This window comes from Panthera leo, chromosome A1, assembly GCF_018350215.1.
Source record: "Panthera leo isolate Ple1 chromosome A1, P.leo_Ple1_pat1.1, whole genome shotgun sequence".
Classification (NCBI taxonomy): Eukaryota; Metazoa; Chordata; class Mammalia; order Carnivora; family Felidae; genus Panthera; species Panthera leo.
Genome location: NC_056679.1, coordinates 78,215,830 through 78,232,158, shown reverse-complemented (window position 1 = coordinate 78,232,158; position 16,329 = coordinate 78,215,830). Strand labels below are relative to the sequence as shown.

General features: G+C 43.7%; 1 protein-coding gene across 3 annotated transcripts in view; it reads right to left on the bottom strand.

Moving 5' to 3' along the window:
• Positions 1-16,329, bottom strand: part of MYO16 (myosin XVI) — a 615,829-nt gene that overhangs the window by 450,550 nt on the left and 148,950 nt on the right. The window contains exons 1-2 of one of the 3 annotated variants that reach the window (XM_042930181.1): positions 11,071-11,151; positions 10,501-10,764 (exon numbers count right to left, since the gene is read on the bottom strand). In XM_042930181.1, the coding sequence (XP_042786115.1) occupies positions 10,501-10,726 (226 nt within the window). In that variant the 5' untranslated portion in view covers positions 10,727-10,764; positions 11,071-11,151. Of the gene's footprint in view, positions 1-10,500; positions 10,765-11,042; positions 11,152-16,329 lie in introns of those variants that run through there. The other 2 variants (XM_042930176.1, XM_042930188.1) reach the window with 2 other exon arrangements.

The window sequence follows — 16,329 nt, the reverse complement described above, 5'->3', positions numbered from 1 at the left end:
CCTCTATGCTGGGAACAGAGGTAGGAATATCACAGCATTTAATAGGGCAGGAAAAGAATATACGCTTTCTGATCGTACCTCTGCTCTGTCTTTTCGTTTTGCCCAGAACCCATTCTCCCCTTTTTGTCGATTTCTAGCCCCGAACATGGCGCACGGCAGATGGCAGGAGGTCAGTAAATATGAACTAAGTAATGGAATGGATGCTGAACAAGGAATGACCGTTTTCTTACATGGCAACCGTTCCAGTAGAAGATACAACCGTGGAAACCTCAAGGAATCATCATAGGCAACACAGTGGAGAAAAAGATTAGTGCTGCCTGAGAATGTCAGAGAAAGTTCCCCCAGGGAAAAGAGGTTCATGTGGAAGAAAAAGGTGGAAGAAGGTTCTAGGCAGAGGACAGAGCTTAAATAAAGACCCCAGGGACACAGCAGTGAGAAAGTACATTTCCCATGCTGGGAACTGCAGACCACAGACGCAGCAGAGTCCAGACAAAGTTCTATCAATTCATTCTCTCCCCCCACCTATTTATTGCCTGGGATCAATGGAAAGTAGTTGGCCTGGGGCAAGAACAAGCAGCAGATGCAGAATAATGAGGAAAGAGACAACTTTCCCCCCAATCACCAGAGAAGGAAAATGGCCTCAGCATAGGTAAAGAAGAGACTGATTCTCCTTAAAATGCTTTAGAAAATTCTGGAAGAGAGGTTCCAAACTGAGGATTTGGGACTAGATGCTTTCCCAGTGTCTTGTAACAACATAATTCAACTCTCCCCTTCTCCGGAGGCCTGGATATCAGGACCACGGGGCTGCAGAGGAGGTCAAGGGAATTGCAGGGGCGAGTTGTAGGGGAGGAAGGGAGCAGGGGACTGGGGGTCTGGGGGCAGGCAACACCAGGCTAGAGGAGGAGGGAGCGGGGCTTCGCAGTTCACCCAGAGCAGCCCTGCAGATTGAGTGGAATTGAATGGCAGAAGGACCTCCCTCCCATGGAGATAGAGTCCTGGCCCTGAGCCCTACCTGCATGGCCCCACGCGGCTCTGGACTGGCGCACCTGTATCCCAGAACCCAGCCACAGAGGGGCCACACTTGTCCTCAAACATCTGCTTAATGGCAACGTGTGTCCCAGAGGAAACAGAGTGTCAGACATCCCACCAACAGAGTCAGAGGATGGAGGGAAAGGATGTCTGGTAACCGTGAACTTTCCATGGCTCGCAGGTGGCTCTCTGCTGGACAGAGCGCCCATACTCTCGTGCTGCTCTGCGAATGGTCTCCTTTCCTCACCTGACCATCGGGTTAAAGCAACTGGCTCAAACAGTTCAGAGTCACAGAGCCACAGAGCTGGAAGAGCTCACACACAGGGACGCGGGACCAGCCCGGAGCCACCATCAGAGCTGCTATGGCAGGCAATCTGAGGCAGCACAGGGCAGCACTGAACGCTAGGTTCACTCGCAGGTGGGTCTGAAGCCCCCCTCTGTCCCTGATTAGTGCCCTCATCCTGAGCAATTTGTTTAACCTCTTTAAATCCAAGTAGCTAATCCATAAAGCTGAACAGTATTTGCATATGCTTGCATTGATTCCAAGGGCCACTATACGAAGTCCCACAAACGGGGCCAGGAAACAGGAACCTCTTGTCTCACGGTCCTGGAGGCTGCAGTCTGGAACCCAGGAGTCAGGAAGGCCTCCCTCCCTCTGAGGCCCTGAGGGAAACCCTTCCCTGCCTCTCTCCTCGCTTCTCAGGGCCACCAGCCATCTGTGGAGTCTGACATCTGCCTTCGTATTTGCGTGGCCACCTTCCCTCTGTGTGTTTCTGTGCCCAAACTCCCTCCTTTCATAAGGGCACGAGCCCTTGCTGTAAGACCTACCCTCATCGCGTGTGACATCATCTTAGCCTCAGTGCATCTGTAAGACTCTAATGAGGTCACATTTGCAGGTTCTGGGCGGGCAGGAATTAAGGAGATCACTATTTCACCCAGCACAGTGGCTCACAGGGTTATTTTGAGGGTTAAATGAAACAATGCATTTAAAGTATTCGGGGCACCTGGGTGGCTCAGTCAGTTAAGCATCTGATTTCGGCTCAGGTCACGATCTCAAGGTTTGTGAGTTCGAGCCCCTCATCAGGCTCTGTGCTGACAGCTCAGAGCCTGGAGCCTGCTTTGGATCCTGTGCCTCTCTCTCTCTCTCCCCTTCTCCCCGCTCTGCCTCAAAAATTAAAAAAAAAATTAATACAGTATTGAGACAGATGATGGTCACATATTATGCTCTCTATATAAAACTATATACACATGTAATACATGTGTGCATATATAAAAACACACATTATATGTAATATTTCATATAAAAACATGCATTGCCCCAGCAGAAAAGGATGATGAAGACAATGCTCAGCTTAATAATGTGGATTTTTCCCTTTCTATCCATTTCCGAAGGTACTATCCATCTGCTGTTTCTCATTAACTCATGTTTACAACCATGCCCTGAGCTTATCTGTCTATCTTGCCTTTTTTTCTATTTCATTATAATTTATAATACGGTTGCCCAAAACCTTCCTAATGCTACGCTTTTATTCCTGTACATTAACACCCGCTGCCATTGTCTTTGAACCCCACGCCAGTCAGGGTCATTACCAGCCACTCGTGACGGTTGCAACACTACCTCCTAATTCTCTTCTGAGCCCGAACAGCGGCCAACACACTGACTGCGCATGTAATAAGACATGACAGATGTCACCTGAAGTCCTCTGCGTGAGTTACCTAACTAATCCTCACAGCCACTTCTGAGAGGTTTGCTCTGCCTCTCAACCTTATTTTCAGGGCACAGAAAATGCCCTGGCCAGGCTCACACAGCTCATCGTGTCAGGGGAGGAAATGACCCGCCCTCCTGACTGCCGGGTTAGGACCACTGATGCTAACCCCCGATGATGCTTCCCTCAAGATGCTCTCCGTCAGACACCTGACTTTCTCTGCCTCTGTCCCTGCATTCCAGCTGTTTTTTGCAGCCAAAGCGTCCTTCTCTCCCCTTCTACCAAATGAAAATCTTCCCACAGAGCAGTTTCAGATTCATCTCATCCAAACCTCACCCCAGTGAATGCCCTCTGTGATTCCTTTTAAAGGGATCAATTTCAGTTTGTTTGTTAAAGGACAGTGTATCTTTCCATTAAGATTATAAAAGCCTATGCAGCACGCTTCTTTCTCTTTTTCCCCCCAATTATTTTCACAGTACCTGGTAAAGTTACGGCTACAAAGCAGGCGGTTAAAATAATTAATACTTGTCAGGAATATGAATTCGGTGTTGGCGAAATACTAAGCTACTCATTAAATTCATACAGAATCCCTCAGATTTTAAATGCACTTAATTTCCAGCTCTTTATGATTCTATAACTCGTTCTGAAACTGGTCCCTTTAATTACCTAGCCACTATTACCTATTAATTGGAAGCATCATAGTCCAGTGAAGATCACTCTGGAAAATTCTCTGTGAAACTCGCAAATGCCCTGGGCTTCTGGATTCAGCATGTCCACAAGCAATATTCATTTAGCCTTCCAGATTTCTGATGTGAACACATGGCCGGAGCCAAAAAACGCATCCTTTTACTTAAATTCTAGAAGTGGTCCCTTGGTTCCTGTGTCTGCCCCACGTAATATCTTACTTGAGCTACCTCTTCCAAAATGCTGGCCCTCCTCTGCCAAATGAGAAGAACAGGTTCATTCATAGTTTCTGTTCCCAAATCACTGAGAAATCAACAAGATGGAAATGGTTCTAATAAAGCTGTCATTTCTCTCCCTCCGCCCACATGTGGTACATTCTAGATCATGGAAGGTAGAGACAGCAGTATACTGCTCATCTTTTCGCTGAGAATGTTCCTTTCCCCAACCTCTTCCTTAAAGATGGGGATGATGCTTTATATTTCCAATCCCAAGTATCCAATGTGTAAGACATTCATATTGGCTGAATCCCACCCTTTCGGGGAGGGTCTATCTACATTCGATGCCAAGTATATACTCCTAATTTTGAGTTCTAGAAGTACGTATTCTTGTAGAGTAGTTAACACACATCACACTCAATTATGTTCATAGTAAATGCATATAGAGGACCAGGACTGGATATCTGTTGGGTGGCTCTGACCCCACTCTAAAGGTGGAAGAGTCTTGGTTTCAATTTCTCTAGGGGTCAAATTAAATCCATTTATTGGCTGTCACATTTTCTCATTGCCTATTTGTGCAGCTGGATATGGGGAGGTTAGGGAGACAGAATGAGGCTGCATTCCGTAGAAATCCAAAGCCACCACCAGGAACCAGGGCCATGGCAGAAGGGTCATCTTCACAAAGATAGGATGGGAGCAGCAAAATATTATCATTGGCTCCTTTTACATTTATACTCTAGACATTAAAATATAAATAGAAAATAAATTTTAGAAAATAAATAAATTTATGTAGTAATCACCCGCTTTATCATTTTAACCTCTGCATCAGTCCTAGCAAATACAAGGAGAGGGTGTACTAAGTACTAAGTACCCACCAGTGCTAAGTCAAAGGGAAGCCTCATTTCAAGTTTCATGTGTGAAACACTTAAGAAATATGTGAAGTTTATTCTCTGACCCAAGACTACACATTGGGGGTATGGGTGGGAAGGGGAGAGAAAACTTGGTCCTAATGATTTACTTATAAATGTCTAAGTAAGCTGTCCACCCATCAATAGATAATTCAATACATATTGGACTAATGTATCTGCTACATTCTAGGTATATTCTTAGAGGGCTCTGGATAATATGCAAGCAGATAATACTTCTGTGAATAATTCAGGGGCAGTACAGGCATCAGTGTTTTACAAATTTGTATGTAAATCAACACAACTTTGGGGAGCTTGAGTGGCTCAGTCGCTTGAGTGTTCAGCTCTTGGTTTCTGCTCAGGTCATGATCTCATGGTTCGTGAGTTTAAGCCCCGTGTCAGGCTCTGTGCTGACAGTGCAGAGCCTACTTGGGATTCTCTCTCTCTCTCTCTCTCTCTCTCTCTCTCTCTCTCTCTCTCCCTCTCTCTGCCACTCTCCCTCCCATGTTCCCCTGCCAGTCTCTCTCTATCTCTCTCTCTCTTCAAATAAATAAATTTTTAAAAATCAACACAACTTCAAGATTTTGGGGCCAGAAGCGAATGAAGGTGACATTAACTGAAGTAGAGAATAGAAGAAGAAATTTTGGTTTGGGAGGAGATAGGGAAGGATATTCAAAGGTGAAGGTGACAAGTAAGGAATGTAAGGATCTGGAGCTCAGCAGAAAGGTCTGAATGCAGATTTGGGAATCACTGGAGTGGGGGACAGGGAATGAAATGAGAAAAGGTAACGCCTTCTAGGAAAAACAAGTGGAAAGAGGAGAGAGTTACAGCCAGAGCGTTACGTCACGGCCCTTAACCTCAGCCCTCCATGGAAACTGGGGCCAGCATCTGAGGGGTAAGAGAAGGAAACAGAGTTTCACATTGTTATAATTTGATTCTTCCTAAGAGTCAACTTCTGATCTAAGTGAAGCTGGACATTACAAATCTGCAACTACACTTCCAAGTTCTCTTGTGGCTGGAATAAAAGGGACTCTCAGAAAATATCTGGCATATAAGTTAATAAGTCTTCTTAAATTGTAACCAAAAAGGGGGGCATGGGAAAGGGTCTGAGCAGAAAAGGTGGGAAAACATCACAGCATAAAGAATGTCTGTCCCCATCCCTGTCCATTCCTTTGACAGTGAGGAGAATTCAACTAGACAAGAGGAAGAAAGGATTCCAAATGGCAGTGGAGGCAAACCCACTTGTGTGGTTGATAGTTTAGTTCACTTACCATCCAAGGCCAACCTGAGAGGTGATGTGTTAAATGTTCTCACCACCAAAGAAGAAACCATTTAATTTTTTTTTTTTAAATAAAGGGACTGGTGGAAATTTGGGAAAGTGGTAAGTTTATGACCATTCTGGTGATGCCTTCACAAGTGTATACTTCTCTCCAAACTCATCAAGTTGTACACACTAAATGTATACAGCTGTTTTATGCCAATTATACCTCAGCAAAGTTGTTAAACAGACAAAACAACAAAAAAAAAGAAGCCGACTTGAAAGACAGGATGCTGTTGTGGACAAAAAGATGGTTTTTTAACTCAGGTAGATCTCAGAGAGCAATTATTTCTTGTAAGGCTCAATATCTGCACTCATACCACAGGAAGAAAATCCAACCTACTGCATATGTTCATCAGGACAGTGAAGTGACAAAAGTCATTTAAAGTATAGACATGCACAGAGTAAGCCTGCAAAGTGCTAGATACTAAAAGCATAATAAAGTCACTCCGTTGCATTTATTCTGCATTTAGTAAGAACATATTGTGGATTAGTTAGTAAAAGCTGACTGATATTTGGGAGGAGAAATTCTAACAGAGAAACTGCATTCCATTTACATTTTCTCTACGTAGACACTTCCTCTGTGTCCTTAGCTCTCCCACTCTGTCTTTCTCTTTGTGTCTCCCTCTCCCTCTCTCTTTTCCTTTTGCATGGTATATGTCAAAGAAAGTGAATTAAAAGCCCTAAAACAAAATGTAGAACATTTTTTTAGATGGAAAAGAATGTCAAACACATTTTACATTGATGTAGTACATTAAATTGACAAATTAACACTGAAGTATCACCAACTCTCAGAAGAGAACAATAAAGCATTGAAGATACTAAATTTGAAATTACAAAAATGCAACATTTAGAAAATGAAACAAAAATTCTGAATTGCTTCTCAATGATATAATACAAACCTTAGCATGAACAATATGTTGTCCTTTGAAAAAGTATATTTGATTCTTTACACTCAGCCTTGGAGTTATGATAGAAAAAGTATTTGTTTACACAAATGTAGAAACTACAAAGTTTGAAACAACAATTTAAATGGAAAAAGTTGGTTCTCATGGCAATATTTTTTGTCTCAATTTCATAAACATGTACAGTTCATTATTTGAGTAGTTTCAAGATAATTGAAAATATGACTACCATAATTGAATAAATACTTTTTCCTGACTACCTTTCTGGAAGTACAGCATATGCTAGAGAGATTATACTGCCTCTAAAGAAATTGCTTACCTTTTTCAATGCAATTACATTTTTTAATTTTCAGAAATTAATACTTTTCCTGTGAAACACTGAAGTCTATTGGTACTCATATGGGAGTTTCCAAGGTAGATGAGAGACTCAAAAAAAAGTACTATTTCATTTGTTCATACTTAGGCCAGGTCCAAGGATAGAATTAGTATGTCATCTGCGATAGACTGAGTTTTTGTGCCCCCCCCCCCCCCCCCCGCAAAGTCATATATGAAAGCCCTAAAACTCAGTGTGATGATATCAGGAGTTGGGGCCTTTGGGAGGAAAATTAGGGCTAGATGAAACCATGAGGTGTAGCCTCCATGATGGGATTAGTGCCTTTACAAGAAGAGGAAAAGACCAGAGCTACCTGTCTCCACCACCTGAGGATACAATGAGTAGGTGGCCATCTACCAGGAGGTGGCCAGGAATACCGCTCTCACTGATGATACCCCCTCCCGTTCTGACTTCCTAGACGCACCCCTAACTCTTCTAAGAACACATCATTCTCCTAGTTGTTTGGGCCAGGACACACTTGCTGTTATCCTGGAGTCTGTTACTCCCTGTGGCAGGTAGGATTTGTGTTCCATAATTTTGCCTTCGGTGCTATGCCTGTAAATATGGTATAGTATCTGGGGAAAGGAATTAAGGCGGCTAATAAACTGAGCTTAAAACAGGGAGATTATTCTAGATGATCCAAGTGAGCCCATGGCCCTGAAAACACATGCACCTTGGAAGTGGAAGAAGGCGGCAAAAGATTCAGTCAGAGAGATGCAAGGACAGAAAAAGAAACAGGACAAATTCCAAGCAGGAGACGGACACTTCAGCGCCCCTTCCTGACTCTGAAGATGGAGGACGGGCTATGACTGATGGAACACGATGGCCCCTGGAGACTGGGAAAGTCAAGGAAAGCGATCCTCCCTTGGAACCTCCACAGAAAGCACTGAGGCCTGATGACACCTGGATTTCAGCCCAGTGGGACCCAACCTGGACTTCTGACCCTTGGAACTATAAGATGAGGCACTCACACCTTCTTCAACCACGTACTGAAGCAGTGGTCATTCGTTATGGCAGCAGTGTGAACTGATATACTCCGCATCAGCATTTCCTGTCCACTCTACCCTGAAAGTACATCCCCAATGGACGATTTCTCAGCACACCCTCGCTCCACTTTGGTCCAAGCCACCCATTCGTGCCCAGCTCACTGACAAAGGCTCCAAACCGATTTCTTTGCTTCTGCCCTCACGATTCCTCATTAAAGTCAGAGTGCAGCAGCCAGGTTGATTCTGTTAATTCCTATGTGCTACCAGGTCTCTCTTCTGCTCAAGACCCCCCAGTGGCTTCAGAACTCACTGAGCGCAAAAGCCAAAATGCTTTCCCTGACCCTTGCAGTCCCTACCTGCTGGCTTCTTGCTTTCCATCGTCTTCATTTATTTTTCTGTTCCCACGACACTGGTTCCCACTGCCCCCTGCCCCCGCCCCAGGCTGGGATGCTCCCCCTCATGGCTCTGCACTCACACGAAATGCTCCTCCTCAGATATCCATACGCCCAACTCCCCACCTCCTTCTGGTCTTCCTCCCTCCATATTCCTCGTCGTCCACCACATTGTATACCTAACTCTACCTCATTATTTATGGTCACACACACTAGACAGTTGGGCATCCCAGAGCCAGATTTTGTCTGCTTCCTTCGCAGTTGCCTGCTGCATAATAAAGACTCAATAAATATTTGATAAATTAACACACTTTTCCTATGAAATACAGCTTCTGAGTTAGTTCTTTGGTTTCCATCCCTACTGCTACTATCCCAACCCAGCTCACTCTAACACTGACTTGCCATTCCTGGATTCTCAGTCGGTGTCTTTACCCATACTTCTTACCTTTACCCTTCAATCCATCCTACAGGTAAACACCCCTGATTAATATTTGCTAAACGCTATTTGCAGCATGTGAGTTTTCTTCTTTGGAACATACAATGGCTCCCATTGTGTTCTGCTTCAGGGTGTGAAGTATCCACAATAATCCTATCTCCTGGAAACCAGTTTAGCAGCCGCCCTCTTCACCCCTGCCCCTTTCTGACAAATCTCCATGCCTAGAACTCACGCTGGCAGCTGTTGGCCACACTGCCCAAGTGTGGTTTCGGCTTTCCTTCCTTCAGAGCCCCCGAAAAAACACCTTCTACCACCAACCACTCCCATTCTACCAGACTTCATTTCTACTGATCGTTTTCTACTTTATTATGAGGACCTTTCCCCTCTCTACTGAGATTAGAGGTTTTCTAAAGACAGGATTCATATCTCTTCCTGTTCTTGACCACCCAAGTGACATGCCTACCTCAGTATTAATTCAGATTTTATGTCTTCAATGTCTTCCCCTAATATTATATCTTATTATAAGTGTTACATATTATACATATATTAAATAGTTCCTCTTGTTCTCTGGGTTATTTTGCCATTCTTAACTTTTTTAACCCAAACTGAGGCATTATTTGCCCTGTTGATACTTTACACGAGAGACTTTATAACTTTGCCAAGAAACTTTGTGGTTGCATTCCTTTTAAATCAATATAGGGCTTATGTCTACCTGCATTCTAATTTAGACCTGTTCCAACAACCACTGCTTGGTGAACTTGAACAAACTGCTTCAATTTTTCACTCAACAGCACTGGAAGGTACCAGCACCAGCAGGAGGGCCCAGTGAACCTGGCTGAGAGCGCCACTGCCCCTCGAGGTGCTTCCAGCTCCACAGAGAAGATGGCTGTTACATGAAGAGCTATAAGTGAAATATGAATAACAAAAAAGGAGCTACCTCCTACTCCTCTGGTATTCCTACCCATGAAGGAGACAATAACGAATTTTGCAGCACAATCTCATCCTCAAAGGAAACAATTTCATTGGGGGGGGGGGGGCGGGGGAAGAAAAAGGTTCATTAAAAATTGGGGAAATCACATGCTTTCCAGGTAGGCAGTTCTTTAAAAATATATATATACAATAATTTCACCAAAAGTTTGCATTTTGTTCATTTTACTAAGAGACTTGGAGGTCTTAACTGTGTTCATTAGAAAGAGGATTTTTGGGGCGCCTGGGTGGCTCAGTGGGTTAAGCCTCCGACTTCAGCTCAGGTCACGATCTCACGGTCCGTGAGTTCGAGCCCCGCGTCGGGCTCTGGGCTGATGGCTGAGAGCCTGGAGCCCGCTTCCGATTCTGTCTCCCTCTCTCTCTGCCCCTCCCCCGTTCATGCTCTGTCTCTCTCTGTCTCAAAAATAAATAAACGTTAAAAAAAAATTTAAAAAAAAAGAAAGAAAGAGGATTTTCCCTGGACGATTTCAGACCTTCAGTAAAAAGCCCCAAATATTTAGAAGAAATGTTACCCTTCATCTCCCCACCAGGAAACCCACACGAGAAAACATGTGTGCCCTGTACCTTCTTTGTCATCGTGGTGGATAATTGCATCCTGTATCATGTCAGCGAGGTTAAAATGAACTTTTTGATTCTTCCCATGCTTCAGCTTTTTCAGGAACCCTTCCTGCTTCTGAAACGCCTTCTCTCTTTCATAGTAGGCTTTGATCTGCTCACAGCGCATGCGTTTCACCAGCCGCTGCCGTTGGCCGAGGGGAAGGGACTCCAGCAGGCACTGGTCAATTTCCATCTCATGGGTTCGAAACACGTTACATAGCTGAAAGCAACCTGCGAGACACACGGTGAGAAAGTCAGTGGACCCACTGTCACGACAATACGGCAGCACCACAGAGCACGCTCGATTTCCCATTACCCACCCCAGAGGTCAGAAACTCACTCACTCCCCTTTGTGCTTGGCACACAAGCACGCAGGCCAGCTTACAGACCAGGGGAGAAGCGAAGGGAACTGGTGTCACACTCAACATTGCATGGTGATAAAACAAATAAGAAAATTAGAGACAGATGTGTGGCTTTGCACAACGCAATTACTGGCAAACCATCCTTACTGTTTCTGTAAAGGCCTAAAAGTTTTACCGATGCATTAAAGCCCCTTCGTTGAATAATGCCAACTAAACTGTGTGTGAAATTCTGGCAGAAAGCCATTCCCAGTCTTTGAGCACAGCCTAATAAAACTGGTTTTGTATATCCCGATGACTCTGTGTATCTAATGGAATAGAACCTATGTAGCCTAGCAACTGTTCATGTGACACGCTGGATATTTTCCACCAACATATTGCTAAACACTTTTCTTAGTGATTGGTAATATCCCTTTCGAAGAGACCTAATAATGGTTAAGCAATGAGACAGATTTTTCTCTTGGCAATTCAAAGTCGTGGATAGAACTGTTGCCGTTGTGGTCTCTGTCTTATTAACATAGTGATTAACAAAGTGAGCTCTCCTTCTTGAAGCTGAAAATCTTCCCTTTCTTTCGCTAGGATATTCCTTCTTAATGCCACTCAAAACACCTGTAACGGAATCGTACAGGCCCCTATGTTTACCACTAGAATAAATGTTACTCTTGGCAGAAAATTAACACTGAAAATTCTAGAATGTAATGCACAGGCTCAGATAAGCGTGGTATGTTCTTCCATTCAGATATCTATGATCTTAAGTCTCAAGCAAGTAAAAGCAGCGACGTGTGCCCCAAAGTGTGGTTGATCATACACTATATCTGGAAAGATCACTCAGAAAGGGGTCTGTTTCTTCGTCTTTGGAGATGTGCCCAATTCCTCTGAAAGGGCCCCAAGTTGTGACAGTGCAAATTCCGTTTCTGTCTCACTTGAGGCTTTGCAAAGTGTCATTCTCACAACCGCCAGGCAAGACCATCTCTCTTTTGCAAGTAAGGAAAACGAAGTTGAGCGAGGCTGTGTCCAAGACCAAAAAGAGGACTCTGTGACAGCCACAAATGTTCCATAAAGGCTCAAGAAAAGGACAGACTAAGAGCCGGGGATTCCCTACAGCCAGATACTTAACATCCATAAGGGGGACAGGGGAGAGGCAGAGTTGGGAAATTTTGTTTTGGTCGTTTTTTTAGCATTTGACAACATTTTAGAATCGTATTAATTTCATAAACATCTCCATCTTTGTGAGTATTTGTAAGTGAGGTGTTGGAAAAAACACTATACATAAAGCATTCCCTTTCCAGTGACCTAACCACAGAGAGACAGCAGCAGTTCTGAAATAATGACAAATCACTCTGAAGTCTGTGTGATAAAAGCCAGGATCACCGTCACAAACAGATCCTCTGGGACAGCTCATTAATAATGGCAGGAAAGATTCTCTGCTTTGCAACCTGTACCGAAAACTGTACGTGGGTTCCCAGGACACTGTGACTCCCGTGACCTTCCTGATTGGTCAGCAGGTGCCCAGGGAATCAGCAGAACCACGGGAAAACCCAGAGGGTCAGACCAGTGACCTCACAGAGTGTTACGTGCTGATCAGCAGGCAGTCGAAGGTGCAGGATAACCCAATAAACACAACAGTCTTCTAGTGTTCCGCTCATGAGAAAAACCTTCCTGTGAAATGTTCAATTAACTCTGAAGGAGTCTGTAGTGTCAGCTCACGATTTATCGAGCAGCCCTCTCGGTCTGTCAGAAAGGAGCGCTGAGGGATGTTCATAAATTAATTCTCTCACGATTTGGAAAATCAGAGGCCGAGGCTGTGAACTCCCACGTCCATCCATGTATAAAATGTTAACTTTTCACATATTTTCTTGTCAAATAATTCCCCATGCTTTGACTTCAAATGGTCTGAACTTCGAGATTTATTTTACGTTCTACAAGCGCATCGGGCATTGTGACTTTCTTTTTGTCTAATTCTGGATGGACCAGCTGCATCATGTATACGTGCTGTAGTCAGTCTGTAAGACACCACACTAAAAATGACATAGTAATGGTAAATGGAGTTTTGAGGCAGTCCACCCAGAACCTGTGGAACTTGGTCACCAGGGCACTAAGAATAGCAGTCATTAGCACCTCAGGTGACAGTCTGGGCAGGCCAGGCAGGCAGGGGGGTGCGGCTGAAGAGGAACTACTGTGTCTGAGCTGGACAAGGCTGGCTGGCCTCCCTGGGCGGGGGGTCCCGGGCAGGCACTGGGTCTCAATTGTCCTGTAGCAGAGTTGACCTGGTTCTGCCTGCCCAGCGGCTGGACTGAGTGAGGGCTCTTCCCTGGAAAAGACTTTAATTCTTTCCCGCTATTTTGGCGCTCTTCACCCACCAAAGGCTATGCGTGCGCTAACACCATTTCCACTACACACAAACCACCTTCTCACAATAATACGTGAGTTCCTTAGGATACAGGGCACGTGCTGTAGTAAAACAGAGCATATTTTCATTGTTGCGGCAGAGACTGACTAGGGAAACCCGTTCTCTTTTCTCCTTAAACACGTAAGTTGATGTCAGTTTTGACCTTCCCAGGGCTGGCTCATAAAAAGGAAAAAAAAGCCCACATGCACTTCAACATGTTCTAAACCTCCTACAGCCTATGGATATGGCAGCGTGGATACCACATAGCAAAGATGGTCCCAGGTAAGGAGCCTCGGTCCCCCCCATGGCTCCCTGGAGCACCTGCCACGAACCAGCCCCTGTCCTAACTTTTCATCTGACAAAGAAATTCACTTCTATTGTAGTTAGGCGCTGATATTTTGGGTTTTAACTCTTCCAGAAATTAACATCACCCTAGCTAGAGGGTGCCGTGGTTCAGAAGTTTGTTTGGTTTTCTTCGACCGTGTTAAATGGTGATCAAGGGAACATCCAAAGCTCTGCAGAATTTTGAATGACAGGACTGGACCATTGCTACCTACCAAGCGGGGTTCTAGCAAATTTGTAACAGTCAGTAGGGGTGGAGTGGGAATGAAATCGTTGACTTATCACATCTGCCTTTTACCACGGTGCACAGTTCACAGTCAATTCCAAGCTACCACTGTCGCATTACTAAACAGAGAGATGAGAATATGTACTCTCTCCACCTCAGTGTGGGGGCCAGCTTCCACACAACCACTGCATCAAGCCCACCATGGAGACTCATGGCTTCATTCTTGCATCGGAATCACAAATACTCAGGAAAAGATATTCCAGAAAGACCCCCAAGGTGTAAGAGAAGCAGCATCAAGAATTACCCACATCTCAAGAGAAAATAACTATAACATTAAGCATAACTGTGTGTGTGTATGTGTGTGCTACCCATTATATGTGTGTGTGTGTGTATGTGTATATATATATATATATATATATATATATATATATATACATATATTTGGGTCTGAGTCATCATAGGAAGCAGACAAGAGACCATATGCTTTAAATTCCTAATCATCAAAATTATTCACTTGTAGAAGGTAATGTTAAATAACAGAAAAACTAGAAAAACTAAAACTGAGTTCCAATTGTAGGTATCACATTTTCTACTTATGACCTGGGGTGAAATTTTCAACATTTCTAAGATGCTTGAAATAAATAAAAAAGAGCTGGTGTTTCAAGTTTGCTGGGATACTTAAAAAATAGGAAATAGTTTGCAAAAAAAAAAAAAAAAATGTCCGGCACAAAGTAAATACTCAATGAACGGTAATTATTTTTATGAGGAATATATCACGAGGATCTGTGTGTATACATGGAATACGTTAAGAGAACTGAAGAAAAGGGACTGTGTTATATGGAGAGTTCTCTCTCCCTTTTTTGCTCTTTCTGGTTCTACCATGAGCCAAGAATGTTCCCGGCACAAGGTCTTTGTACCTGCTACTCCCAGTGCTTGGAACATTCATCTGATGGAGGGAGGCTAAGTGGTTAGCATCCTTCCCTTCTCCTGGTCTTAGCTCAAAATCTCCAACCTCGTGATGCTTTCACAGGCCCCTTTATTTCTATTTGCAACTGTTCCCTAACAATATTTCCAATTCCTATTTCTTGCTTTTTCTCCTTAAGTTTTTATCGCCCTGAAATATATTTCTACAGCATCAATCATCACACTTAGACTGTATATTATACTCATACCAATGCTGTTTGTAAAATACACCAGATATTTTGTTTATCTATAAGCCCCCCCACCAAAAAGCATGAACTTGGACTGTTTTATCAGCAGTTGGAAGAGCAGATATTAAATATTTTTGTTGTTAATTAAATCAATGGCAGAAATATCATATGCATTACTACAACCTGACCCAGCACTGACATATAGTAGGTAGCAAATGCTTATGACTTGACCTACCCTTCTTTTGGCATGCGGGTTATATACATGGCTAATCTGAAATCCTAGATAAAAATTTAGAGACGTTTGGTGTGCCTGGGTCGTTCAGTTGGTTCAGCATCTGACTCTTGGTTTCGGCTCAGGTCCTGATCTTGTGGTTCATGAGTTCAAGCCCCACATCAGGCTCCAAGCCAACAGTGCAGAGCCTGCTTGGGATATTCTCTCTCTCATTCTCTCTCTCTCTCTCTCTCTCTCTCTCTCTCTCTCTCTCTCCCTCTCTCTCTCTCCCTCTCTCAAAATAAATAAACTTTTAAAAAATATTTACAGACATTTACCATAGGCAGAAATCCCTGCTCAGCAAATATGCATCTCCATAAAATAAAACTTGAGAGCCGGCAAATTAAATACATGAAGGAAACAGCAAAGATCTATGTTCAGAAATCATTATGGAACATCTAGTAAAAACTAGCAGCTTTGGTCTTGGAGACACTGTGCCGTGATCTCAGGATGCTGTGTTGTAGCAAGCCAGAAATATACAGAATAAAGTTAAGGAAAAGGCAACTAAGAAAATGAGGAAATTATTCTGGGGATACAACTGCCAGAAATGCCTTCCTCTCCATTAGACTCAGAACCTTCATGTGGTGGGGCGCCTGGGAGGCGCAATCGGTTGAGCATCTGACTTTGGCTCAGGTCATGATCTCATGGTTTGTGAGTTTGAGCCTCGCGGCAGTCTCTCCACTCAGCACAGAGCCTGATTCAGATCCTGTCTTCCTCTCTACCTCTCCCCTGCTCACTCTCGCTCACTCTCTCTCTCTGTCAAAAATAATACACATTAATTTTTTTTTTTAATATTTAAACGAAATCTTCATGTAGCCACAGCACACTCACTGCGGGAGAGTTTTTGCAAAGTTATCCGTAAGTGCTAGATAAGAAAAAATGGTAAAAGCAAGGACATTTCCAGAAACTTGGACCCACTTTCAGGGGAGCAGACATTCGTGGATGGTTTATGAAGTTAACTCTGTCTTAGGGCACAAAGCAAGGCAAATTTCAAAAAATGCTTTAGAACTGAAATTATACGGACACCTTCTTAACACACTTGAGAACTGGATTTCAAC